At 68.6% G+C, this 26627-nt stretch overlaps 2 protein-coding genes across 5 annotated transcripts; one reads left to right on the top strand and one right to left on the bottom strand.

The window, feature by feature from the left end:
- Positions 1-1246: 1246 nt before the first annotated feature.
- Positions 1247-21234, bottom strand: PALM (paralemmin). Of its 4 annotated transcripts, none has more exons than XM_064469706.1 (9): positions 21049-21234; positions 11436-11484; positions 10130-10210; positions 9895-10025; positions 8157-8280; positions 7701-7722; positions 7365-7427; positions 6220-6351; positions 1247-4699 (listed from the first exon to the last, which is right to left on the bottom strand). In XM_064469706.1, the coding sequence occupies exons 1-9, from the start codon at positions 21051-21053 to the stop codon at positions 4113-4115; spliced, it is 1194 nt and encodes a 397-aa protein (XP_064325776.1). In that variant the 5' UTR covers positions 21054-21234; the 3' UTR covers positions 1247-4112. The 4 variants fall into 4 exon arrangements, with proteins under 4 accessions (XP_064325776.1, XP_064325775.1, XP_064325778.1 ...); XM_064469705.1 differs by having other exon boundaries at positions 7365-7454; positions 21049-21233; XM_064469708.1 differs by lacking the exon at positions 6220-6351.
- A 579-nt stretch (positions 21235-21813) lies between these two features.
- Positions 21814-24674, top strand: PRSS57 (serine protease 57). Its single transcript, XM_064469898.1, has 6 exons — positions 21814-21829; positions 22296-22502; positions 22771-22924; positions 23140-23284; positions 23856-24116; positions 24201-24674. The coding sequence occupies exons 1-6, from the start codon at positions 21814-21816 to the stop codon at positions 24378-24380; spliced, it is 963 nt and encodes a 320-aa protein (XP_064325968.1). The 3' UTR covers positions 24381-24674.
- The last annotated feature ends 1953 nt before the right edge of the window (positions 24675-26627 follow it).

Below are 26627 nucleotides of genomic sequence, written 5' to 3'. Positions count from 1 at the left end.
CGGGAGCGAGCCTTGGCATCCCGGGCAGAAGCGGGACCCACACCAGGCTGGGGATGGGCAGACACCCACGGCCGCACAGTGACGGGACCTGGGGGAGCCCTGACCCCAGTGCTCCCCACTGGGACAAGCAGAAAATCGGGCTGCCACATCCCCTTCACCTGGGCACGCCTGCCAGCATCACGCCTGCATCCCTTTCCTCCCGGCATCCTGGTTCCCACCCGCCTCTTCCTACCCGCTCCTCTGGCGCGGCCACGTGCCCATCACCCCAGCGCCGGGGCTGGCAACGCAGCAGTGCCAGGACGGCATCCCAGCCGCGCTGCTCTTACCTGTGCCCTGGGCTCCGGGGTGGCGCGGAGGACCTGCCGCGGCGGGGTGCAGCTGGACATCTCCCTTGCCTGGTGACAGACACCTCTGAGGCAGCCTCGGGGCCAGAGACACGTAGGGCTGTGAAAGCGCGGTACCCCTGCCCCTGGCTGGCCGTCGCCATGGCTGGGACCTGCTAGCTGCAGGAGGGAGGAACCGGGGGGGTTCATTCTGCTGGGAGAGACCTGCCCGGACTGGATCCCAGGCAGCTGGGCAGCTCCTGCCTCTGCCCCACGCCGGCCGGCTCCGGTGCTGCTGGGGGGGAACAGGGGGCTCGTGCTGGCACGGCAGGCGAGTGTGGGCAGCGCGAGGAGGCAGTGGGCATCCCCTGCGTGCTGCCTGCTGCGCCGCTGGGCTGGCATCGGCTTTGCTGGGTCTTGCAGGCGACGGTGGGTGATGGCACCAAGTCCTGATAACTGGGCACAACTCTGCTGGGATGAAGGGACAGTGGGGCACTGCCAGGGCAGCACGGGAAAGCTGGCAAGCAGAGGAAGGGCTGCGTCACCCCCAGTGACTGCACAAATGCCCCTGCACGGTGCTCTTGCACCCATGAACAAACCAGAGGAGTAAGGCTGTGGGAAGCCTCTGGGCAGGGACAAGAGGAGCCACAGCCCAGGCAGTGAAGGGGCAGCAGGGCCCATCCCCATCATCCTCATCCCCAGCATCCCCAGCATCCCCATCCCCAACATCCCTATCTCCAGCATCCTCAACCCCATCATCCTCATCCCCAGCACCCCCACCCCCATCATCCCAGCCCCTAAATCCCCACCCCCAGGATCCCCATCGTGGCCCCTTCCCCAGTGCCCACACCGGGGTGCTGAGCGCGGGTGCCAAGCGTTGGGGTGCCGTCCCCGGTCCCCAGGCAGAGGGCGGAGGCACCAGGCTGGTTGTTCACACAGTTTATTTGCTCGGTTCGGGTGTCTTACAAACAACGGGGAGGGCTGGGGAGAGGGAAAACTTCAAACGGCTTCGGCACAAGTGAAAAGCACGGGAGCGCGGGAAGTGCACTTCAGCGGAGCAGGCGGGGGGCGGCGGGGGCTGGCCGGGATGGGGCTGGGGTGCACGGCCGGGCCCCTCCGCCTGCTGCTGCTCAGCCCCCGCCAGCCCTGGCCCCGTGGGGACCTGATGCTGCTCCCTGCCGCCCTGGGGGCCGGACGGGGCCAGGGGCCAGCGCTGGGTCCGAAGCCAACCGAGGGGCAGAGGGTGCCAAGGGTGGGAGGAGGCCCTGACTTGGGGTCAAGTGGGATTGCGGGACTTGGGGTGGGATGGGATGGGTGGTGTGGACCCCCAGCGAGGGGGTGGTGGGAGGTGACGTGCATCCCTGCTGGGGACCTAGCCCTCACCTAGCCCCCCAGGATCGATGGGGCAGATGTCCCGCAGCATCCAGCCCCAGCACCCCGCTCTGCAGCGCCGCAGTGATGGGGCTCCAGCGATGCCCGTCTGCAGGAGGCTTCCCCTTCCCCTTCCCCACCCCGGGGGGTGCCAGCCCCGACCCCCTTCCCCTGCTCTGCCTCACCCAGAGGCCCTCGGTGCCTGGCCAGGGCTTGGGGCCGGGCTCCCCACAGGGGGACTGGCACAGCAGCACCGTGAGCCCCCGCAGCCCCCGACCTAGGCCCCTGCCTCCCTCCCCTATCCCTGCAGACTCCATTGGGGGGAAAAATGCAGCCTGGGCAGTAACTGGGGGGCAGCTGGGATGTCATGGAAGGGGGTCACTGCTCACACGAGGGGCTTGGGGGGGAGGGAAGGCCTTGCGGGGGGGGGGGGGGCTGAGCCCCATCCCTGGCTGCTCTGCGTGTGCTTTGCTGGGGGCTCAGGGAATCCCTAGCAACTCGCCCATCCATGCTCAGCAGCAGGGACCCGCTCGCCCCCACACCAGGACCCCTGCGCGGTGCCTGCTGGCAGCGGGGCCGCGCTCCGGGCCGGCTGCGCCCTGCCCAAAGCTCCCGTGCCTCCGGGGCGGCGGGGCCTGGGCACCACCAGCCCGGCCGCACGGCCGCAGCCGGCTCGGGCAGCTGGCGTGGGGCACCAGGCGCCGAAAGCAACCCTGGCCTGGGGCTGGCACATGGCGCTCCCAGCCCTGGAGTGTTTGGGACAGTGCTGGCAGGAGACGGGGCCCCTGGCAGCAGCCCCCGTGCCAGGGCAGGGCAAGACCATGCCCCCGGCCCGCTGGACCCTCAAGGTGGTGAGGGGGGCTCAGCGGGAGCCACAAGCCCAACCCCTGCGAGATGTGTCAGCTGCTGCAGCAGAAGCACCCAGGGTTTGGGCAGGGCTCAGCACCCACAGGTGCCACCGTGGGGACCCCCCGCCCTCCCCGCCTGCCCCAGCGGGTCTCAGTGGGGAGGAAACGCTGGTGCTGGTGGTGAAATCCCCGCTGAAGGGCTGGGGCATGGGGTTGGGGGAGTAGGGAAAGCTGCTCACAGTCCCAACACGGACACAGTGTCCCAGGGGCACCCTCCATAGGACACTGGACCCCTGGCAGCTCCCAGTCCCAGTGCCTGGGCTGAACTGGGCTACCCTGCTTGCCTCAGGGAGCTGGTGCTGCAGCCCAGGGCCCCAGAAAGCAGCTCTGCAAAGCTGCTGCTGCCAGGCAGCAGAGGCAGGAGCAGGACACGGTGCCGGGCCACCCTCCTGCTGCTTGCTGCAAGGGGGCACGGAGCTCCTGCCCCATCCCCATCCCCATGGGGCTGGGGCCCCCCCAGCTCCCCTTCCCTCGCTGCCACTGCCACCCACGTCGCTCCAGGACACGGGCACCAGGCCACGGCACCGCTCGGCCCCCTCGGCTGGTAGAGCCCAGCGACGCCAGCGTGGCAGCCGAGACGGAGGAACGGCCCCGCGGGAGCCTGCGGAAGCCTGTGGCATCGGTACCTGGATGGTGGCAGCCGTCACTGCGAGCACCAGGGCGAGGAGCTCCGGCACAGGGAGCCGAGTCCAGGGGAGAGGGGCAGGTCTCCCACCTGCAGCCCTGGAACCAGGCTGGGGCTGACCCCATGGACGTGCTACACACGGGCCCCTGTGAGCTCCTGGCACGATGGATGCTGTCCTCAACGCCCTTCCCTGGCCTGGAGACGCTCCATCCCGGAGGGGCTCACAGCTCGGGGAGCTTGGCGGCGTGGGGACAAGGATGTGGGATGGAGCGGGGGCATCCACGGGCAGCCGGAGGGGATGGCCCAGGGCCTTTCCCCACAGGAGAAGCGGATGATTGAGGTGTGGAGAGAGGGGCTGGCGTGGGGCTGGCTCCGTGCCCTCCGCAGGCTGAGCCAAGCGCGGGTCCCGCTGGCCGCCGGCTCCCCAGGAGTCATCTACGGACGTGGCAGCGTCCTCCGATCCCCCAGCCCGGCCGGCTCCATCCTCCGACGGCAGGTGGGAAATTGCCAGTGAGAGGAAGGAAAGGCTCCGGCGGCGGCGGCGGCAGCGAGAGGGCACTGGTGTGGGGCAAGGCCGGGCCGTGGGTGGGGGCGGGCGCACCAGGGGGCGAGGGGGTCTCTAATAAATATCACAGGCAGCGCTGGTGGGGTGCGGCGTGGGGCAGGTGTCGGGCAGACGGGGTGAGCGGTGCCGCGGTTCGCTGCTGCCCGCTGCGGCTTCGCAGGTGCCAGTTGGATCTCCCCGACTCTGCAGAAAGAGGGTCCATGTCCGGTGGGGGAGGGAGCCCGGCGTGCCGGGGCGGCGGGCCTGGCTAGCGGGGGGCCGGGGCGGAGGGGTCTCGGCGGGGGCAGCCAGCTCTGGTGGCGGCGCGGTGCCGGCGGGGCTCACATCACCGTGCAGCACTTGCAGCGCTGCTTCTTCACGTCCGTCTCCTGCTCGGCCTCCTTGGCATCTGTGGTGTTGGTGCCCGGCTTCTGCCCACCCGGGCCCTCCTCCCCCAGCGGCTGGGCGGCCGCCGGCTCCAGCGCGGTGCCGTTGGGCGGCGCGTGGTCCTTGCACGCCGGCTCCGGCTTGCTCTCGGCGTCCTCGATCACCACCAGCTCAGCCTTGATGGTGCCCTCCAGCCCCAGCACCTTCTTGGTTTCATCCTCGTCCTCCACGTTCTGGTAGCCCATGAAGATCATGGTGACAGGCTGCTCCCGGCTCGGCTCCGAGCCCTCGCCCAGCGGCAGCGCCGTGGTGCTTTCCCGTGGCTTGGCCTGCAGCCCCGTGATCTCCCGCCGTGGCGTCGGCTTCTGGCTGGCCGGGGCACTGCCGGCCTCCTCGCCGGCCTTGGCCGGGGCCTCCCGCCCGGCGGCTTCGCTCAGGGTGGCCTCGTCCGCCTTGTGCAGGAGCTCGTCGACCTCGGAGGAGCTGAGGGGGTGGGCCCCATTCTGCAGGGCCCCGTCCTCGGCGCTCACGGCGTGCACCACTGCGGGGACAAGAGGAGGGAGGGTGAGGGGGGCTCAGGCCGGGGGCACAAATCGACCTGGAAAAGCTCCTGCTGGTGTGACCCGCTCAGACCTGGATACCGTGCGGGCGGGGAGCGGCACCTTCCCCTCCCCAATGGCCCTGGCACCGAGGCTGGGACCCCTTGGCAGCAGCCAAACCCCTCCTTGGCCGGGGCTGCTGCTGGACCCCCCCCCGCCCAGCATCGCCTGGCCGCTGCCCGACAGCAGACGGGGAGGCTGAAACAACAGCACAATGCGAGGAGCTGTTCCTGGCCCTTGGCACCTCCGAGCGTCAGACCCGGCGAGCCCTGCGGGAGCCACGGCCGTCTGCCAGGTCACCGACAGCCTGCCAAGCTGGCCGCGCTCGCCGCGGCGGGGCGGCCCCCGGCTGGCGCCCGGCTCGGCCGGGGCCGACACGGTGCTCTGCGGCAGATCGCCGCTGCCACCTGTAAGACCCCAGTGAGCTGCCCCACCGCGTCCCACCATGTCCTGCCGCATCCCGCCGTATCCTGCTGCCTGTGGCACCCAGCGGCCCTGTGCCCAGGAGGGGACAAGGGCTCTTCTGCCGCCGGCACACTTCGCAGGGCTGCTTGCGGCGCTGGCGGCAGCAGACGGGCGTCACGGTGAGAGCGGCCTCTGGCTCATCTCATTTTCCACTTGACCTGGGGCATCATGCGATGATCAGCGCAACAGCCTCAACAGCCAGTCGATGGGGCTGGGACCGGGACCGAGCCCGCCCGGGCAGGGACGGCTCGGCCGGCACCAACGCACGGCTGCCCCGGGCCGATGGCTGCGGAGGCGGCTCCTCGGCCTGTCCTTGGAGCTGGGGGTCCCAGAGCAGCGGGGGGCCGAGCCAGGCAGCACAGCCATGGCCAGAGGGGGATGTTGAATGGGAGCAGCTGCTGGCACAGCCCGGTTTCCTTGGAGAGGCGGTCAGTCCGCTCAGCCACCACAGTCCCCAGTAACGCACCCCAGCTCCATGGCATGTCCTTGCCACCGAGAGGAGCCATCCCTTGGGTGTCACCAGGCCCTTTGAAGCAGGCTCCAGGAGGTTCCCAAAAGCAGGGGCCGCAGGCAGGGACTGGTCCCTGTCGCTACACCTCCTCTGCGCCCGGTAGCCATGCTCCCTCTGCCAGCCTGGGCTCGTCCGTCCGACGCAGTGCCGGTGCTGCTGCGGGATGGGCTCCCGAGTCTTGGACACAGCAGATCCTCTTCCCTGCTCTCCAGCAGCACGGGATCGCGATGTGCAAACCAGGGCTGGCCCGTTGAGACCATCTACACCATGCGACTGGGACAGATCCCACGCCGGGCTGGCCAGGGCACAGGATTGGGACCGGCAAGGGGGTGCCCTGAGCCATCTCCCCTGCAGAGCTGGCAAGGATGGCCAGGAGCGGCCCCAGCCCTTCCTAGCCCCGGCACCTGCCGGGATGCTCGGGCAGCCGCTCCCTCGTCCCCTGCCCTTTGCTCCTGATGCCGCCGAGCGGTGCGGGACGGGCCGTACCTTTCAGCTCATCCTCATACACTTTGACCCCCTGCAGACAGTGGTTCTGGGGGAGCAGGGTGGTGCTGGACAGGACCTTGGTCTCCCCAGTCACTCTGTCCTTCTCCACTGTGATCTCCACCGAGTACATGGCTGGGACACAAAGAGGACAGCGCGCGTTACGGTGGCCCTGGCCCTCCCCAGCCCCTGCTCAGCACATGGCAGCAGCGGTGCGGCGTTAGCAAGGCAGCAGGCAGCGGTGAGGACGAGTGAAGGGCAGAGGCGGGTGCGACATCCCGGGCACAGCTCTCCTACCAGGACCCGCGGGGCCGTCACTGTTCTGGCGCTCCTGGCATCACCTTACCTCCACGGCTTCTGTGTCCCCCAGGCTGGGGCCCAGCCAGGCCCTGGAGGCACCGTGGCAGGCGGCGCCGTGTCCGTCTGTCTGGCCGGTGAGCGGTGCTGGCTGCGGGGGCCTGGGCTGGGAGCCAGGCTCATGCTTGCGGGAGGCGGTGTTCCCCGCTGAGGGTGCTGGCACTGGGGCAGCCCCTCCGCCCCCGTGGGATGGGCGATCCTCGGCATCTCTCCTTCAGCTCCCGGCCAGTCCCTGCCGGCACCAGGGTCGCCTCGGCCCAGCGGCGCTTTGCTCCGAGGACCCCAAGATGGGCTCTGCCCAGCACCGGTGCTGCAGCCCAATCTCAGCCATCCCCCCCAAAACCGAGCAAACCCCTCCAGCAGCGGAGCTGGCTGCAGCCCCCCAGCGTGGGCACCTCGGCCCCGCACATCCCTGCAAGCTCCCTGCCGGCAGCCAGCCTTGGAGGCGTGAGCGCTGGTGCAGGGTCAGCCATGCCGGCAGCGGATGCTCCGCTCGCTCTCCTGCGCTCCGAGAAGCTGCAGAGCGGAGGCGAAGGATGAAACTGGAGCAGAGACATGGAATGGAGGGTGAGGGGGGCCCTGAACCACGAACCAACTGCGGGGTGGAAGCGAAAACAAACCCTCTGATTGCAAATAACTGATGTTCTCTGCCTTGGGCTTGGAAAGCCATCGAGCGGTGTGGAGCGGCGGTGGCAGGGCTGTGGGGCGGGCAGCGAGCTGAGGGGCGGCGTGGGAAGGGAGGGGGGAAGCAACCGGGAAGGAGCGCTCCTCCCGGGGAAGTGGGCACCCACCTGCCTTCATCATGTCAGTGCCTTCCACCGCCTTCATGGGGCTGCTGGAGACCTTCTTCTCAGCTGGAGATGGAGAGGAGAGGTGACCGCCTGCGCCAAAACGATTGCCTGGTCATCCATGTGCCTGCGGGACGCCCCAGGGAGGGTGGCATGTCCCCCCGCAGGTGGCACCTGGGACAGGCTCCCCCGTCGCAGGGCATCGCTGCCCAGGAGGGGACAGGGATGGGGCTACCCCGGCTCCCCCCACCCATCTGCCCCAGCACCGGGGCAGCACGAGGGGGCAGCGGATGCTGCCTCCCGAGAGCAGGAACCGCGGCCGAGGCGGGGATCACCTACCCTTGACTGTACCCAGGGGACTCTGCAAAACAGAAGGGAGAGGTTAGGAGCTACCAGGAGATGCTGCGCACCCACTGCCCGCGCACCCACCGCCCACGCACCCATCTCCACCAGGGCAAGGGACCCCCGGCCCAGCCCTGCTGGCACAGGGTCGACCAGGCAGGGGCTCCGAGGGCGACAGGGACATGTGGGGTGGCCAATCCGCCCAGCTTGGCTGGGATCAGGGCCCACCGCAGCCGTGCCAGCGCTCCGGTGCTCCCTGCCCTTGGACCCTCCACCAGTGCAAACCGCCCGCCACCGTGCCATCACCCCGGCAGCTCCCTGCTCCGTGCCAGCAGCAAGAGCCAGCTCCGGTCTGGTGGGGGCTGAGCAAGCACCGACCCCCCAGGCACCCCCTCTCCCCCTTTACCCCTCTGGCAGCAGGCAGCCCTGCCCGCGGAGAGCGGCCGTGCCCACCTTCTGCATGTTGGGGATGGCCTCTGCCTTCTCCTCCTTGGCCGGTGCCGCCACCTCCGCCAGGTTCTCCTTGGTGGAGGCTGCCGAGCTGCCGTTCTCCAGCGTCTCCAGCTCCTTCTCCAGCCTGCGGGGAGAGTCGGGGCTGAGAGGCCGCGGGGAGCCGCGGCGCAGGCAGCCACGAACATGGGCCAGCAACGTGGCGCAGGGGAGAGGGGAGGCACGAATCAGCCCCTGGGCTCGCGAGGCACAGGGACAGGCAGACAGACCTCCGGCACGGCCGCCGACATCTCTTTGCAGGGCAAAAGCGTGTGTTTGCTGGAACGAACCCAGGGGCTTTACCCAGTGGGGGATGCCATTACCCGTAACCCCGGCGCCCGTCGGCCGCACGCCTCCACCCGTCTCCGCGGAGCGAGCGATGCTCAGGACGACAGTCATGGCCCTGCAGCTGCTGAGCGACCAGGGCGGCCGCTCCGCTGACAGCCTTGGCCAAAGCGGACAGAAAAAAGTGGACTGCAGCCACCAGGCAGCGGGACTGACCCCACGGTGCGACCACCCAGCTCTCGCTGCTCCTCTGCAGTGACTGCACCAAGGCCGCCACTCGCTTGCCAGTGCCCTCGCCCGGTGGCGTGGAGCAGCGCCGCTCCGTCACCGTCCCGCTCCCACACGTGTCGCCCGAAGCCTGTTTGAGCTTCCCACGAAGGCGACTGCCTGTTCCCAGCCACAGAGCCTGGCCGGGAGCTGTGCCGGCAGCAGGGCCCCACCAGGACGCGGCAGAGGTCAGGGGAGTCCCCACGGATTCATGTCTGTGTAAATTAGGGCCCCTCTCTCGGCACGGTGGCGGCATCCCCCGGCAGAGCCTCCCCCTTAACTCCCGTCTCCCCGCAAGGCGCCGGCGGAGGAATGCACCACACCATTAGACGGACACAAAGGCCCCTTCGTGCCTGACCCCTCTCTGCACCGATGCTCGGTAATTAACGGCGCAGCCGTGACTGGTTGCATTCTTGCCGGGCAGCCGGGCTGCCGGGACACCTCCGTGCAGGGGCTCCCGTCCCCCCCCGCCCCCGGCCGTTGGCAGCCCAGGCACAAGGGAGCCGGGCAGGGTCTGAGGCTTCTCCCGCCGCCAGCCTCCCACCCTGGCCCTTCCCCAGGGTCCGAGCCACCGCAACGGGCAGAGATGTCCGCGGGGATCCAACCCCTTGCTTCCCTGCCTCTGTGATCACTGGTGCTGGGCACTGAGCAGCCCCCTCGGTGGGCCGAGCCCCCAGCCCGGCCCTGGTCCACAGCCCCACAGCTCCCACTGATGCCCTGCACAGCTCCAGCTGTGGACCTGGGTGTGGGGACAGCCCCGGGCAGGAGCGGGGCTGGGCGTTTCTGTGCTCAGAGCGGCCACGGGGCCGGGTGGGCCCCGGGACCGGCCGCAGCCCCCCGACAAATGCCCCAAGAACGCAGGCGGACGGGTCACGGCGAGGGCAGCGGAGCCCTGGCAGCGCCGCGGAGGCACCCCCGCCCCGGCAGCTCTGTGCTCCAGAGCGGACCCTCTCCTCCGAGCATGGCTGCAGCTGAACCTGAGTGAGCGCGGCGGCACGGCAGAGTGCCTCGAGCTCCGCGCGGGGGACCGAGCTGCATCTCAGCCTCCCATCTGCCCGGGGGAGAGAAAGTCGGGGGGGGTGGTCTCTGGAGGGACCCAGGCACCCTCTGAGCAAACCCCTACACCCCGGCCCCACACCGTCCCCGTTACCTCTGGATTGTTTCCTCCAGCTCCTTGGTCTTCACCTCATCCTCCTGCATCTGCTTCTTCATGGCCTCGTCCTCCTCGGAGGCTGAGGCCGGGGCCCCCTCCAGCAGCCATCTCTCCCGCAGAGCCTTGGACTGGGGAGCAGAAGGGGGTCATGCTCCTGCCGCCCCACAGCCCGGGGGTCCCCAGCACACGCCCGCTTCAAAGGCAGCCCGGGGTGGTCCCGGGGGATCCTCACCTTGAGATGCTGCAGCTGCCGCCTGTCGTCCTCAAGCTGCCGCCTTTTGTTCTCGATCTCTGTCTGACGTTTCCGCTTCTCCTGGAGGGATGAGAGCGGCAGAGCCGGGGTCGGCGTGGGGAGGGGGTCGGCACCAAGCACTGCCGGGGCGGGGGCACCTCCCTCCCAGCCAGGGCAGCATCCCCGGAGCGGGAAGGAGCTGGGTGCAGGGGGCGAGGGGCTCCCAGGGGCTCAGACACGGGGACACGAGCTGTGCCTGGGGCTGCGAAACTGGCCTTGGGGACAGCCCACCGAGAGCTCCCCAGCCCTGCGTCACGTCCCTGCCCTCGTCAGGGGAAACTGAGGCACGGAGGGTGCAGAGGAATCAGGGCAGAGCCTGGAGTCTGTTCACCATCTCAAAACATCCCCTTCCCCTCAGCCGGCCCCGCCGAGCGAGCTGGCCAGCGCGGGGGGAACCAGCCCCCACGGCCTCTCCCCGGCCCTCCCTCGCCGCGCACGCTGGGGCTGGTCCAGGTCATTTCAGCAGCGTCGGTCCCAGCCCGGGAAGCGTCACCCGCTTCCTTTCTCCTCTGGCCCAGAACAATTTGCCCTTTGTGCGGCGGAGATCGGCCAGTAGCGGGATGGGATGGGGAAGGTGGCAGCCCGTGGCGGGCAGGGGAGCTGCTACGGGGCAGCCATGGGGTTTAAAACCAACCTGGTGCCCTGCTCTGTGCCGGGAGGGGCTGCCTGGCACGGCCCCCGACTGCTCGCTAACTAATATAATTACTAGTGCTCATAGCAGGCAGGGCCAGATCCTGTGCGATCCTCAGCCCTTCCCTGGGAAAGGAGGAGGGGGGAATCGTCACTCACTTCCCTCTCACTCAGGGCTTGTCAAGGTGCTGCTTCATCAGTTAAAACTCCCAGCCGCCTGTTGCTCGCCCCGTCCCTCTTTCAGCAACGCAGAGCCAAGCCCTGCCGTATCCCGCACCCCGGCCGTGGCGCGTCCCGGGGCAGAGCCACCGCAGGGCAGGATGCCCTGGAACAGGCTCCCGCGAGTCCTTGTTTGGCTGCTGCAGACCCCCTGCCCGGGGCTGGGTGCCCACACGGGCTCTCTGGCTCCTGCCCCTGCCCGCAGCCTCGGAGCCGCCTCCCGGGCCGGAGGCAGGGGCTGGGAACGCGGCCGCAGGGCCCCTGGCCCGGCTCGGCCGCTGCGCCCGCGCGCTCCTGCCCGCCGCCCTCTGCCCCGCGCGCTGCAGGCGACGGCGCGGGGACGCGGCGACGCCAGCTCAAGGCCCGGCGCGCTCGGCGCGCGCTCGCGGGGACTCACCGCGATGGCCTGCAGCCTCTCCTGCTGAAGGGTGCTGGCCTCCACGACCCTGCAAGAGAGCAGAAGAGGCAGTGAAGAGCGCGGGCGGCGGGTGAATGGGGACACTGTGCCACCAGCGAACCGGACGCAGCGCACGGACAGAGGCTGAACTCTTCCCTTCCGCCAGCTCCTTTCTCCCCTTCCCCTCGCCCCCCTGGGGCCAAGCACCCCTCACCCGCACGGTGCCTCCAGACACCCCTTGGCCCCCTGCCCTCCCCAAATCCCCCGGGGAGAGGCACCTGGGAGCGACCCCGCGTGGCCGGACCCACTCCTCCCGCCGCCGCGGCACAGATGGGAACGGTGACCACGGAGAGGCTGGAGTGGGACGGTTCTGGCCACCCCTGTGGTTCAACCTGGCTCACGCTCTCCATTCCAAGCCCATTTCTTGGCTGCTGACACCTTTCCCAGACAGTGACCTTTCCGGGCTGCGCGCACAGGCACACACGCGCACACACGTGCACAGACACACGGACACACACAGGCACACGTACACAGACACACGGACACGCACAGACGCGCACATTGATTGCAACAGGCTCTGCTCCAGCTGGGGTTTGTGCTCCTGGGCCTGGCACCCGCCTCCACGACATGAGCTGCCACGGCCGTGCCTCGGGATGCTGCCGGCAGCAGCCACCTCGCTGGCTCCGATGCAGCTCTCCGGGGTGCAGCTGGGCCCCGGGGTGCTGCGAGGAGGGGGTGCCTTGACCCCCTGCAGCCACGTGCCCACGCGCCCACCTTCCCGTGTCCCAGTGGCGCAAGCGCCGCGGGCCAGCCTGACCTGCCAGCCCCGTGGGGCCCGGCAAGAGCCCCCATGCCGCAAAGCATCAGGTGCAGGTTCAGCAGCGGGAGCCGCGGAGCGGGGCTGTGGGCATCTGCCCGGGGGCCCGGCTGCGACTGGGGATGCTCCGGCGCCACAGAGAGCCGGCTGGCTGCTTGCCAGGTGATGCTAACGAAGTGCTTAGCGGTGACAGTAATTAGGGTGGGAGGCGTGGAGGTATCGTCAGGCGATGGATCATTGCCACTTACTTCCCAGAGCAAGGGACAGCAGAGCCTGCGAGGGGGCAGCTGCGCAGGCGGCCGCCCTGGAGGAGACGCCGGCATGGAGACGCTGGTCCGGGCTCCAGTCCCCGCGGCCGAGCCCTTCCTCCGGCCGCTCCCTCGCGCCCGGGGCTGCCCTGAGCGAGCGGCAGGGAGAAGCCTGGGTGGGGGGTCTGCACTCCCCAGCCCAGAGCGGGGTCTGGGTCTGGCCCCTGCCTGCCTCTGTTCCTGCAGCTGGTGGGCGCTGAGGCAGCGGAAGGGAGAGCTCTTGGACTTAATTTATGCCAGTGGTTAAGTGCACATCCATTTGCGCAGCTCCCAGGAGCTCCTGCCCTGGCTGAGCGTGTGGAGCTGAGATGGCTGATGAGTGGGGGTCGGTCAATGGGACGCCCCTGCACCTGCCTCCCCCCGGGTCCGTCCCTGCACGCCTGGCCGGGCTTGAGGGCTTTGCAAGCGCAATTAAAGCGAGTGGCAGACAGTCCCTTCCCAGCGGGCAGGAGGGAGGGAGAGGGGCGGCCGCGGGGCACCGGCAGTCCCAGCCCGCGTGGGCGGCTCAGGGCGAGCGGGGGACAGGGAGGGACAGGCAGCGCTGTGTCCCCAGCACAGCGGGAAAAGCCATTAGCAAGGGGCGAGTGCCAGAAGCCCGGTCCCACCCCAGCCTCACCGTGGCGGCGTGCTCAGGGGCACCCGGTGGCGTGGGGGTCACAGACCCGCCGACCCAGTTTGAAGCCATCCCCGGCTTCATACGGCACCAGCCACAACGGGAGCAGAGCCGAGGCCCAGGGAGGGCAGCCACAGCCCACCTCGGTGTGCCCATTTTCAAAGATAACATGGGCTCCAAGGTGCTGCCCAGCACCCGTGGGCTGCAGACACCCCAGCGGGGGCACCGACCCCACGCCCCAGGTTTCTCCCCATCTCTCCTCTGCCCCACTGCTGCATCACCCGTTCCCCCGGGGACGCAGGCTGGGCTCTGCAGATGGCCGAGGGCTGGGGGTGGCGTGGGCGGGAGATCTCGGTGCTCCCATTAAGGGCTTTTACTAAAGACGGTGTCACACACGGGGCGGGCACAGGTTGCCGTGCCCCACACACCCTGCCCCAGCCTCCCCGGGCTGGGCTCTGGCCGCACCTGCCAGCACGTGTGCCCTTGCACACGCATGTGCCCTCGCACGAGTCCTCCACTGGAGGGGACAGCACACACGTGTGCAAGAGCTGAGCTTTGCAGCAAATCAAATGGGCTCCGCCAGGGTGACAGGACCCCCTGCCTCCACCTGCCACCTCCTCAAAGCCAGCGATTAACCGAAAGCCGCTCAGAGCCGCCCGTCCTCCCCTCACCCCGCACCCCGGCACCCCGGCGGCGTGTGAAATCCAGGCCAGAAAAACAAACCGGGGAAGGTGTCGTTTTTGTAGCGGTTATTTTTGTGCTGTTTGCGGCGACGCCGTGGCTGTTTTGCAGGCGCAGGCGCAGACCCGCCGCCCGCGGCCTCCCGTGTGTCACGCCTGGCAGCCCGCGGCCCGGCGCTGCGCCCCGGGTGGGAATTAAATAATTACAAACCCAAAGAGAGTCAGAGTGTCTGCAAGTCCCTTTGCTCTCCCCACTCGCTCTTGCTGCCGCTCCCTGCCCGGCTGCGGGGTCTGAGAGCAGCAGCACCCGGCACAGGCGGGCGAGGGGCCGATCCTGCTCCCGCCCCAACTGTCCCGAACACCGGCTGCACCCTGCAACCCCCCTCCCCGCGGCGGGAGCCGCTCCCCTGTGGGAGAGGGCCTGGGGACAGAGGGTTTCCCAAGGGGGGCCTCCTCTGCTGACCCACCGGGGCCACAAGCGGGGTCTGCCCTTCCTCAGCCCCGTGCCCGGGATCTCGCCTTGCCCCCGGACACAGAGGAACTGTCTTTCTCAGGCAAGACAGACCAAAAGCAGTTGCACAACTTGGAGATGGAGCCGTGTCAAGGACGGTGATGGACCTGGCGGGGCCCCACGAGACAGCCCCAGCACGGGGGTGTGGGGGCTGCGGGGACGCAGGGCCCTGACGGGGGGAGCAGCACCCACATCAGGGCCCGACACCCTGCCCCGGGCTCCAGCCCAAGGGGCAAAACCTCCCCCTCCCCCCCCAAACCAGCTCCAAACCAGCAAGGAACCCGCCGGGAATCGGGGCAGCTGGGATGGCTCGCTGCAGAGACAGATTATGTGCAAAAGTTGAAGGGAGGAACCGGCCCCCCCGGCCCTGAGTGGCCGTGGGGCCAGGCTGGCACCAGCCCCACAGTGCCGGGGCTGCCCTTTGCCACGGCACCTTCCTGCTCTGGGGTCACGGGTCCCCCCAGAGCCTGGCTCCCAGCACCCCAAGCTCCGAACGCTTTGGACGAGGGCCTGTTTCTCTCCTGGATCTTGCCCCGTTCGATGGATCCAAACTTTTACAGCATTCCTGAAACGTTCTGTTCTGCTTTTCCTCCCTCCTCCATCCTCTTTATTTTCCATTATTTCTACAGTCTCCGCATTCCCGGGTCGAATGCCAGGAATCTTCCTGGCCCAAGGAGAGACGCAGAACAGGCTGGATGCCCCTCGCTGCACCCTCCCGCCCCGGCCCCCCGTGCCCCTGCAGCCTGCACACCCCAGCCCTGCTGAGGGGCCCTGGGGGGAGCTCCCGCCCTTGGGGGACCCATCCATCGCCCCCAGACCCTGGCGATGGGGCAGAGCGGGGACAGCCCCGGCGCCCCCAGGTCTCTGCCCACTGGGACAGGGCGGCGAGGTGGAAGGAGGGTGGAGGGGTCCCAAGCCCTGCGACCAGACGCCAGGTCCCAACGCCTGCCTACGCGACCACCGTGGTCTCGCAGCCCCGGCCGGTGCCGGTGGGGCCCCGCAGCCGCCGCCCCGGAGACTGATGGCTTCGCCGAGCCAGGAGGCGGTTCCCTGGCAACGGCGCCATGGCAACGGCGCCATGGCAACGGGAGGGGGGATGCACAGCGCAGGCAGAGGGACCGAGGGGGCCCCCGGCCCGGGCAGCCCCTGGGCTGGAGGCACCGCTTCCCCCCTTGCAGCCGCCCCCGCCACTCCCTGGGCCCGGCGCTGGCGGCGCGCCAAGGCCGTGGCTTCGCCAGAGCCTCCCCGGAGGTTTCGGCCATGCCAGCACCGGCTCCAGATCCATCCTGGGTGCCAGGGAGGGGCAGAAAGGTGACCCCAGGGCCACCGAGCCCCTCAGGAACCACGAGCCCAGGAGAGAAACCCAAAGCGAGCCCTTCCTGCCCCCTCATTTCACCCGGTCTCATGAGCTCCGGTGAACAGGCTCATGCTTTTCCACCCGCCGTCCACTGTGTGCGTGTCCCGGCTCTGCTGGTCCCGGGGCAGCTCCTCGAGCCGTTTCCACGTGCACGGCACGGCAGGGAGAGCCACGGGCCATGGCATGGGAGATGAGGTTGACGGGACCAGGGACACAGGCGGCACCAGGGGATGACACTCCGGGAACTCTCACCTGCAAAGGCAGCAGACCCCGGGCCCACGGACGGATACACACACACATGTGAGCACGCACATGCCCCGTGCACGCACCCGCGCTCTCCCTTGGCTCTCCAGCTTTCCAGCCCTGCTGATGCTGCCGTTTCCTACCATCACAAGGGAAGCCTGTGACCTTTTGTCTCCTCCCCGCCTGACATGAAACAATAATGTTTATTTGCCTTCCCCTGTTTTTTCCCATTAGCTCATCCAAATGTGCGAAGAGCCATTTCAAGCTGCTCCTCCGCTCCCCTGACCTCTGCTCCCTTTCCACCCGCTCAGCTCCGAGCCAGGGGGCACCACCGCCCGGACCCCCATACTGACACTGGCCAGCCACGACCCCAGGGAGACGGGCCCTGGTGCGGGGCCCAGAGCCCGCGTAGACGGCAGCACCGGTGGCAATTGTGGGACCGGCGCTGATTTACACCACTGTTCCCGTGCCAAGAGCCAGGCCCCTTGGCCAGGCCTGGAGTGATGCTGCCGTGGGGAGCGTGTCTGCGGAGAGTCTGCAAAGCCTCCGTCACGAAGCCATTAGCAACAGGGCCGCTATCGAACGCCCTCGTTGGCAGCGGGCGCGGAAGGGAGGGGGCCGCAGCAGCCCTGGGGCCGGCACTCATCGACCGCAAAGGCAAATAAATCAGCGGCCAACGCTCGGGCGGGGATGGCCAGAAAGCTCTGCTGCCGAGGAACCGAGCGCCGGGGCTGGGCACAGGGTCCGACCCGCCCGCTCAGCGCCTGGTGACACGGGGGCTGCCCCTGCCCTGCCCCACGGCACCAGCTGCCTGCACCCCACAGCCGGCCACATCACCCCAGCGCTCGGTCCCGCTCCTTCCCTCTCCGTGAGCCGTGCCCTCCCCACGCTCCCGCTGCCAGCGCAGCCCCATCCAGTGCTGCTGCCCCGGGAGGAGATGGGGACGCGGGAGGAGGAGATGGCAGCCCCAGGCTCCTGAAAACACAGGATGCATTAGAGCAAGCAGAGCTGCCTGATTGATTCTTCGGGCTGAGACGTGGGCTGGGAGTGCCAGGAGAAAATGGATCCCATGAATATTTGATGAACGGAGGCTTGGGGAGGGAGTTTGATTGGAAAATTACAGATCTTTCAAACAATGGTTCAAGTGCCCTCCAAACACTTGGGTTTCCAGCTCCCTTCCAGTTAGAGGAGCAAAGGCTCCACCAGGAAACTCCCCCACGATTTATGAATGAGAGCGGAGCCGGCCTCTGCCCACACCTGGGAGCACCGAGTGGCTGGGACAGGCAGCCCCAGCGCCGGCCCGGGACACGGCGCCCGGCTCCCCGTCACTTTGGGGTGGCCCCGGCCGTGTCACTTGGTCCCCGGATTCCCATGCACACGAGGCAGCGTGGCTTTCGCACACCAATGTCATGAACACAAGCACAAGTGAGGCTCCAAAGAGCCGTCAGGAACACGGGTCCTGCCCGCACTGCTGTCACAGGCACCCCCGTGAGACCCAGGCACCCGTGGGGAGCTCAGCCCTCGGCGCCAAGCCAAGGGGCTGGGCTCAGCCCACGTCCAGCCGTGCTCCACCAGGAAACACCTGGCTGGGGCAGGATCCGCCCCGGCTCCTCTCTCTCCTCCTGGGCTGCTGCAGGGCTCATCCTCATCCCCGAGAGCGGCTTCTGTCTGGGGCCCGGGGGCTCGCTTGCCTCCGGATGGAGTAAGGAGAGACGCAGGAAACCGGGCTCCCGCGCACACCCCTGCCTCCAGCCCCGAGCCCTGCGCCCCAGCGCACGTCGCCTCCCCAGCTTTCCTCCCAGCCCTTCCTCGCTGCCGCCACCTCCACCGCCGGAGACGGGCCCGCGCCACAGCCCGGCCGAGCCCCAGCACGGCTCCCGGCACGGCGCGGACCGTGTGAACCACCGACCACGCGTGGGGAAAGGGGCTGTTCCTGGCCGGGAAGCGGGAACGCCAACACCAGCAGCTTCCCAGGAAACCTGCTCCCGTCTCTGCCCAGCCGCGTGGGTCCGGCTGAACTCTTGAGCCCCAAGATCCGCCATCCCCGAGCGGGGCTGGGGTGCCATTGTGCAGCCGTCCGTGGTAGAGCTTTATGGTTTCCTCCAGGAGAGCTGGGAAGGGCAACGGTGCCGTCCCCTCGGCTGAGCACAGGGACTGGGACAGACCCGACCCCCTCCGGCTCCCTGTAGCCAACTGGGAGGCAGTGACGGTCCAGTCTGGGGAGCATCAGCTGGGTTTTTCTTCTCCCTGGAGGCAGGCAGAGAGCAGGGTCCCAAGTCCCTCCACAAAGGACTCCCAGGTTACTCCTCTGGCAGAAATCTCCCTCCTTCCCCCAGGTTGGCTTCAGATCAGGGACAGGCAGGGTCGGAGGGCAGGACCAGGGGAGACCCCGCTCCGAGGAGACCCCAGACCTGGAGCAGGGAGCAGCAACCCGCTGAGACAAACTACCAGAGCATCCAGACGCAGAGATGCAAAATATCCAGCGGCTCAAGAGCATCAATGGCAGCGGGAGAAGAGGACAGACGAGCAGCCCCGACAGGACCAACACAGCCTTTACAAGATCTGGAAGCTTTCAGCCAAATCTCACTGGGCACCAGCGGCTCGTGGCAGCCAGGACCCTCCTCCAGCCGGTGCCAGTGCCAAGGCAAAGCAGAAGCCAAGGCAAGGCCAGCAGCACGCTCCCCAGCACCCGTTATCTGCCGCAGAGCCAGGCCAACGTCAGGGGAGCACCTCGCTGTGCCCCCACCCACCCTGGGACTCGCCTAAACCTCCGGCCCCACGACCAGGCTCTGGATTCGAGGGAGCAGGACTGACCCAGTGAGACCTGGGGGCAGGGGTGCCAGAGCTGCAGGTCCCCCCAAAAACCTGGACCCGCTCAGGGGAGCACATTCGGGCATTTTAACTTCTGCACGTTTATTCCAGCCCAAAAGCTCGGGAGCCTCCTCCCGAAGAGCCGCAGCTGGCTGAGCGGCTGGAGGGGCCGCACCGGCGTTGCCCACACAGAAGCCACGCACGCCCGTTTTGCTTTTCGGCTGTGCCCCACGCCTGCAGACAGAACTGCGGGGAATACGCTGCTCCCACAGCTCGGTGGGGGTGAGCCCCCGCCCCAGGTCGCTCGCAGGGTTTCTCTCAAAAGGAAGAGCCATCAGCAGGTCCAGCGTATGGAGCTGGCAGGAGGGAAGCCCCCATGCCCCCCCACAGGCTCCTTGGCCCTCACCAGGAGGGTCCATCCGGAGCCTCGGCTGCCGGAGGAGCTCGGCGTAGAGCGGAGTGGGGTGAAAGGCAGCATGTGGAGCCCAGGGGCAGGACCCACCATCCTGCCCAGCGCCGCTCCCCACTTCAACCCCAGCCCTCAACGCCTCCGTCCCAGGAAACCCCGCGCCCGGTCCCTGCAGCTCCTCCGCCTGCTCCCCACGGCGCCCCTCGGTTCTGCCCTTTCCCTTGCCGCCTTTTGGCAAATCGTGCACACATTTTCCTCCCCAGAGAGGCACTTTTCTGAAGGGACTGACGCACCAAGGAGATGCCCAAAGCCACGGACCTGCCTTGGCGAGCTCTTGCAACACAAAGCCTCCAGCAAGAAGGGGAGCTGCCCTGCCTCCCCAGCCCCGCAGATGCTGCACCCCAGCCTCTGAAATGTCCCCAGGCCCTCGCCGGTGCCTCCAGCGCTGCTCTCAGCCCAACGCCAGCCAGAGCCCACCCCGACCCCAGGAGACCGCCATTGCGTCCCTCACCAGCACACCACAGCTCCACAGGGCTCCCCAGGTGGGAGGCAGACGGCGGAGAGCGGGACCTGTTGAGCACCCAGCATTTCGCTAGCAGGCGGCCAGGGTGCAAGGCGAGGTGCCCGCGAGGAGCTGAGGGCAGCTGACCTCAGGGTGGCGGGCTGGATCCCCCCAGTGCCAAACCCAGGAGATGCTGGGGGGACCCTTGTTTGCCACGGTGGGGACCAGAGCCATGCGAGGGAAGGAAAGGCCTGGATGAGACAGGGCCAGCCCGGCTGGCTGCTGTCGCTGGTACCCGGCGCGTTGAGCAGCCGACCAGCCCCGTGCCCTCCCAGCACCAGCATGCTGCAGGCGGGAGCTGCTGGAGTCCCTGAGGGGCAAAACCGGGGCGCAGGCAGGGTGGCCCCCAGCTACCAGCCTCCCAATGGCCTCCACCTGCTCCCTCCTTCCCCTCCCACCTGCAAAGCCCCACGCCCGGCTCCGAGCCCGCCTGCAGGCACCGACTGACCGGGCAGGGCCCCACCGCGGCACACAAAGGACAAGGCCGAGGCCGGGGAGCGACCCTCCGGCAGGAGCCGGGGTGCAAGAGTCCCCCCGCCGCGGCGGGGTCCCTCGCAGAGGGCTGGGGGTGCGTGCGCAGGGAGGGGTCCGTGGCTTACAGCCACCCACTCACGGCAGCCACACGCAGAGGCAACAACAGGTTCAAAACACAAAAATAAACGCCCTTCCCACCCCCCCGCTTCCCACACCGCTGCCAGCAGAGACTCGCCCCCCCCCCCAGCCCCCGCTCCGGGGCCTCTGCCGCTGCACCCCGAGCTGGCGCCTCGGCACCCCACAGCGGGGCAGGGACCCGGGGAGGGGCGGCACCTGCTGAGCAGCATCGGGGGAACGCGAGGGCCCGGTATCGGGGTCCCGAGCCCCAGCTTTGGGGGGTGTGAGCCCCCAGTATTGGGGCCCTGAGCCCCAGCATCTGGGGGGATGTGAGCCCCCCGTTTTGGGGTCGCGAGCCCTAGCATCAGCGGGGTGCGAACCCCCGGCTTTGCGGTCCCACGCCTCGGCGTTGGGGGGATGCAGGCCCCTGGTATTGGGGTCCTGAGCCCCTAGGATCGGGGGGTGCAAGCCCGCGGCTTTGGGGTCCCGAGCCCCGGCATCGGGGGGGGGGGGGATAGGAGCCCCCGGAATGGGCTCCATGAGCCCGCGGTGTGGGGTTCCCGCAGACCCGGTGCGGGGGTCCCGAGCCCCGGCACCCGGGGGGGCCCCCCTCCCCGGTACTGCGGTGCTCAGCCGGCGGCCCGGGGGGGGGCCGCGGCCCGGTGCCGGGGTCCCGCGCCCCGCGGCGGCGCGGCCGGAGCCGGTACTCACTCCATCTTCCAGGCGGGCGGCGGCTCCGGCGGGGTCGGGCCGGGCGAGGCGCGGCGGAGCGGGGCCGGCGGCCGCCGGCGTCCCGGCGCTCAGGGCCCGGCGGGCGGCGGCATCCCCGGCGGGGCTGCGGGATGCGCAGGGATGGCGGGGCCGCGCCGGTGCTCCCGCCTCCCGCGCCGCCCGCACAGCTCCGTCTGCCGGGCGCGGCCCGCCACTGCCGCCGCCCCTCACCCGGCCTCGGGGCGCGGCGCTCCCCGCCCGCCGCCGCCGGCGCCCCCGGGGCTGCGGCTGCTTCTGGGGGGCGGGGCGGGGCGGGGGGGGGCCAAAGGGGGTCCCGGCCGCGCGGTGCCCGGAGCTGGCGGGCTGGAGGGGCTGCGGACGCTGCCGGCTCCTTGCCGCGGGCAGGGTGGGCCCCCCGACAGCCCCCCCCCCCCCCCCGGGTCCCCACCCTGGGCACTACCCCGGCCAAAGGCCACGGTCATCCATCCCACCGAGCCAGGGCCTCCGCATCCCCGGCACGCAGCCCTGACGGCACGGGGGCCAACCTGGGAGGCGATGGAGAAAGGGGGAGCCCGGACTGCGCATCCCCCCTCGCCACTCCTCTCTTTCCCAATGTCCCAATGCAACCTTCACGTTGGGCAAATGCTGGCAAACTGACACAGGAAACCCCAAGCCAGCCTCCAACCACGGCGACGTTGGGAAATCTGCCTGCTGCCAGGGCAAGAGCTCTGCACTCGGCCCTGGAGCAAGCCTAGCTCTGCAGCGATGGTTGCCCCCGCCAGTGGGGCCCCTGTCCCCCCATCCCAGTGCACCCACAGCCTCGTACACCCTGCAGCCCTTCTTGCAGCCCGGGGGAAGCAAACTGCCCCTCCACCCACAGCACCATCCCAGAGCCAGGCGACCTCTGGAGGGACCGAAAGACGCGTAAGATCCAAGCACAGCACAGTGCCTGCACGGCCCGCGCAAGCCAGGCTCCAGCCATCCCCAGGGATCCTGCCACGTCCTGGGAGGTGTCTGGGGATGTGGTGGAGCCCTGCTGCTCCCACCTCTCCGCTGAGAGGAGAGGGGTTTGATCCTGATTAGCTCAAGGCACAAAAGGAGCCAGAACTGGGTTGGGAAGTCTCTTTGCTTTCTTGCTTCCTTCCCCAGTCCGCTCTCCTCCCAGCAAGCAGCCGCTCTGGGGGAAGCTGCAACGCTGCATCTACCCCCGGCGCAGCATTGCACTGCCAGTGCCCCCCACCCCACAGCAATTGCACAAGGCAGCAGCACCCAGAGAGGAGGAAGCAGGAGGGAGATATCCACCGGCACCCAGGCAGAGTTATTTAAGCACCCGCCACCCCTGAGTGGCCCCAGAGGAGGTGGCAGTGGCCCGCTCTGTGCCAGCATGGTCATGGCTGGGCTGTTCATCCTCAGCCTGGGAGGCTCCGTCCTGCTCCCAGCACTGGCCCCAGCAGGTAACAGGAGAGCTGGGGCTGAGAGGGCTGCAGGGCTGGTCCCCACGGCCCAGGCGGGAGATGGGGACCCTGGGCTGGAGCACCGTAGTGCAGGGGAGGCTTTGCCCTGCCATGCTCAGCCCTCCTCGGCCAGAGCCAATGCTCAGCTGCTCCCTGGCACCTGTGGGTAGGGCTGGGGCGCTTGGGACATACAGCCAGGAGCAGGACAGACACAGGAGAGAGCTGTGCCCAGACTCCCCGGCAGCTGGTGACCACCTGCACCCACCAGGCACCCAGGGCAGCCGGATCATCGGGGGAAAGGCGGCGGTACCCCACTCCTGGCCCTTCACCGCCTCTATCCAGATGGATGGGCAGCATTTCTGCGGGGGCTTCCTGGTGTGGCCCAAGTGGGTGATGACAGCAGCCCACTGCCTCATTCCCAGGTGAGCCACGCTCCCACACAGGGCACGCACCTCCCGTTCCCCCCCACCCCGGGACAGGGCACCCCCCCCTTCAAACAGATACCCCCATCCCAGGGGGTTACGCAGCCCTGGAGCAACCCTCCTCCCATCCATCCATGGTCCCCTTGAGCCCGCTTCTCCCCTTCCCCAGTCACCCCCAGCCATGGCAGCACCCACACAGGGCCCCTCTGCCACAGGCGCAACCCCTCGGTGCGCGTGGTGCTGGGCGCCCACAGGCTGCAGGAGCCCGAGAAGTCCCAGCAGGTCTTCAGCATCGTGGAGTCCATCGCCCACCCACGCTACAACCCCGGCTCAGTGGACAACGACATCCGCCTGCTCAGGGTGAGTCCCACGCGTGCCGCCGGCCGTCACGGACCTGCTTGCCGGGAGGTCGTAAGCATCCTCTGGCCAGAGGGTGGGGTGCCCCATGCCCCGTGGGGCACAGGAGGGAAATGGGGTGCCCCATGCCCCGTGGGGCACAGGAGGGAAATGGGGTGCCCCATGCCCCGTGGGGCACAGGAGGGAAATGGGGTGCCCCTTGCCCCGCGGGGCGCAGGAGGGAAATGTCCACGCGGGCCCGAGCCGACACTAGATGTCAGTGCTTCTCCGGAGAAGCGGGACCGAGCCGTGGGGTGTGATGGAGGCGGATGAGGACACGCCAACCCCAGCCCGATCGGCAGCTCCCTCCGCTCCCGGGCAGCCATTCTCTAGAGCAGACTGGGACTGGTGCAGAGGGGCTGGCAGGGGGGCCCCCACCTCTGAAGAGGGAAGGGTAGGGCTGGGGCGGGCCAGCACAATCGGGGAGCTGGGGTAGCATGTGATGGGGTGCTGGGGGTCATGGCACCCAGGCAGGAGCGACTGGGGGGCTCTGCCCCACCAGCAAAGCCACCCACATCCCCGGCTCCCCTCCCAGCTGAACAGGTCGGCCACACTGAACGAGTACGTGAAGCGGGCCCGCCTGCCCTCACCGCACATCGACCTGAAGCCCGGCACTGTCTGCAATGTGGTGGGGTGGGGGGACATCTCTAACTATGGTGACCAGCCCACCGAGCTGATGGAGACTGTCACCACCATCGTCAAGCGGAGACTCTGCCGAACGCTGTGGAAGGGCAAAGTCTCGCCCAACATGCTGTGCGGGGCCAGCCGCAACACCACGCTGCAGGGCGTCTGCGCGGTGAGTGCACTCCCCGCCCCGTGCCCCCCAGCCATCCCCCTCCAGGAGACCCGCTAGTCTCCTTCCCACCCCTTTGCTTTGTAGGGCGACTCTGGGGGACCCCTGATCTTCAAGAAAAAGGTTTACGGCATCGTCTCGTTCTCTGGGGAGAGATGTGGGGACCGCAGGTACCCTGACATCTACACCAAGATCTCCAACTACATCGACTGGGTGAATCACACCGTGCACGGATACCGCCATCAGAAGGCAGAGACAAAGCCCTAGCCGGGGCTGGGAGGGGGTCCTGGAGGCAGACAGGCTGCAGGGAGAGGGGCTGAGGCATCCTGGCTGTCTGGCAGTGCCCAGGGTGGGAGAAGAGGACCAGGCCTCCCAGGTTCTCCCAGCTCTGGGGAGCTTGGGAGCTGATATTTAGGGGTCCTCAACCCAGGGCAGGGCAGGAGACCAACTCTGCCTCTTGGCGAGGGGAGATGCATCCCCCTCCCCGGCAGTACAAGAAGCCCCAGCTCCTCACTCAGCCTCTCGCAGCAGCAGCATTTGCCTTCCTCAATAAAAACTTCATTCCCAGGCCTCTGTCCATTCATTTTCCCTCTCCCCACCCTGCACCCACTTAAGGGCCCTGGCTCTAGGACAGGCAGGAGCCCCAGGGACACTCACTCCCCACCAGACCCTGCCCACCCTGATCGTACCCCAGGGACCTGATGGGAAGGCCAAGACTGAGCCTGAGACCCACCTGCCCAGGGAGCCAGCAGAGCCTGGGCTAGGGTTTTAGTCCCCTTTAATCTCCTGGCAGCTGCTGAACCCGGGAGGCTGATTGGGGCCGATCCTTAACCCCACACTGCCCAGGCAGCTGCTGCCATCCTAATGGGGCTGGTGTTTCCCAGCTTTCCCCTCTCCTGTCCTGCCCCTGCCCACTGTAACCCCCTCTCTGGCCACCCTGCTGCTCCAGTTTTAGCTCTGGTCCCCTGCCAGACCCCAGCTTGTCCTGGGCTGAGGTGGCTGCAGCAGGGGGTGCAGGAGGAAGGTGGGAAGCACCAGCCCCTGCTCAGGACCAGGCCCTGCCCCGGGGGAGCCAGGATCCGCATCCAGGCGCTGCCACCCCACGGAGCATCCCCAGCAGCGCCGGAGCTGCCTTCCCGCCGGGGTGGGGCTCCCCATCCCATCCTGTCCCACCCCGTCTCATCCCATCTGTCTAGTCTTGGCCTGTCCCGTCCCGTCCCACACCGCAGCCTCCCCACCGCGCTAAGGGACCCCCCAAACAGGGGAACCACAGACACCTCCCGGGGGCAGATGGGCTCCCAGCCGCCCGGCTGCGCTGGCAGAGCCCGTGGGGATCCCATCGAAGGCCTCACCTGCCTCCCCGGCACGCTCGGGCGTGCAGACGGGCGCATGCCCTGGAGGGAGCTGGGCAGCCGCGGGCACAGGGGCCAGGAGCTGCCCATGCCAGCCGGGGACGGACGGACGTGTGTCGAGCTGCTGCTAGGTCTCAGCTGAGACACACACACACACGGCGTGCGACTTTGCCCGGTGTCGCCACCATCTCCTGGGACAGACCCAGGCGTTCCCTGCTCCTGGTTGTTTGTTTTATCTGCAAATTGCTGTGGCTGTGGCTGTGGCCGGGGGCCGCGCCCCCCCCCACCCCCCAGGAGGTCCCGCAGGAGGCTGCAGCCGACCGCAGCATCCGGCTCGGGCCATCTACCCACCCCCGGGGGCTCTGCTGGGGGGGACGAAGGCCAGGCTAGGAGACCGTGCCAAGAGGTCCCCAGAAGGCACCCTCCCCTCTGTGGTCCCCATGGTGCCTGCGCTGGGGGCTCCAGGGGCTTTGGCTGCCCCATCCTCTCCAGATGCAGTCCCGGCTCCCCACTGCGGAGCTTTACACGCGGTCAGGGGCACACAGCCACGGGCATCAGTGGCCTTGGGGACAACGGGGGACACCCAGCAGAGGACAGACCCCTGCCGGGCTGCCAGCCTCCAAGGAAGCCCCAAATCCCTCTGGGCTCCTGGCACTGGCAGCATGGGCAGACCCCCCCAGGATGCTGGGGCAGGGCTGCCAGCCCCAGGGCTTCTGCACACTGCCGGGAAGCCTGGAGAGCTGGTGCCTGTCCCGGCTTGTCCCAGACCACCCAAAAACCGGCAAGAAGGCGGCGCCTGACTCACGGCCGTGTTTTGGAAGCCGAAATCTCCCGCTCATCGGTGGGAGCTGACGTCGCCGCCGCAGCCCGTGCCCGCGGGCTCGGCGTGTGGCAGCGCACCAGGCGCTTCAGGGGCCAAACCCTCTGTCCGGGGCAGGCGGAGGGAGGTGAGCTGCTTCGGGGAGGAAGGCGCTGCCGGCGGGCTGTAGAGGCCACACACCACCACGTGTGGGAAACGCTGGCACCAGGGAAAGTCCTGCGCAGCGTTTTGGCGGCTCCTTTACGCCCACCCCCAAAATCCATGGGTGGGGGGTGTGTATGGCTGAGCTGGGTGGGTGGAGAGGGGCCTGCTGTGCCCACCCAGGGTTGAGGTGCTGCTGCC

The sequence above is a fragment of the Phalacrocorax carbo genome, chromosome 19 (genome assembly GCF_963921805.1).
Source record: "Phalacrocorax carbo chromosome 19, bPhaCar2.1, whole genome shotgun sequence".
Taxonomy (NCBI): Eukaryota; Metazoa; Chordata; class Aves; order Suliformes; family Phalacrocoracidae; genus Phalacrocorax; species Phalacrocorax carbo.
This window is presented reverse-complemented; position numbering and strand designations above follow the sequence as displayed.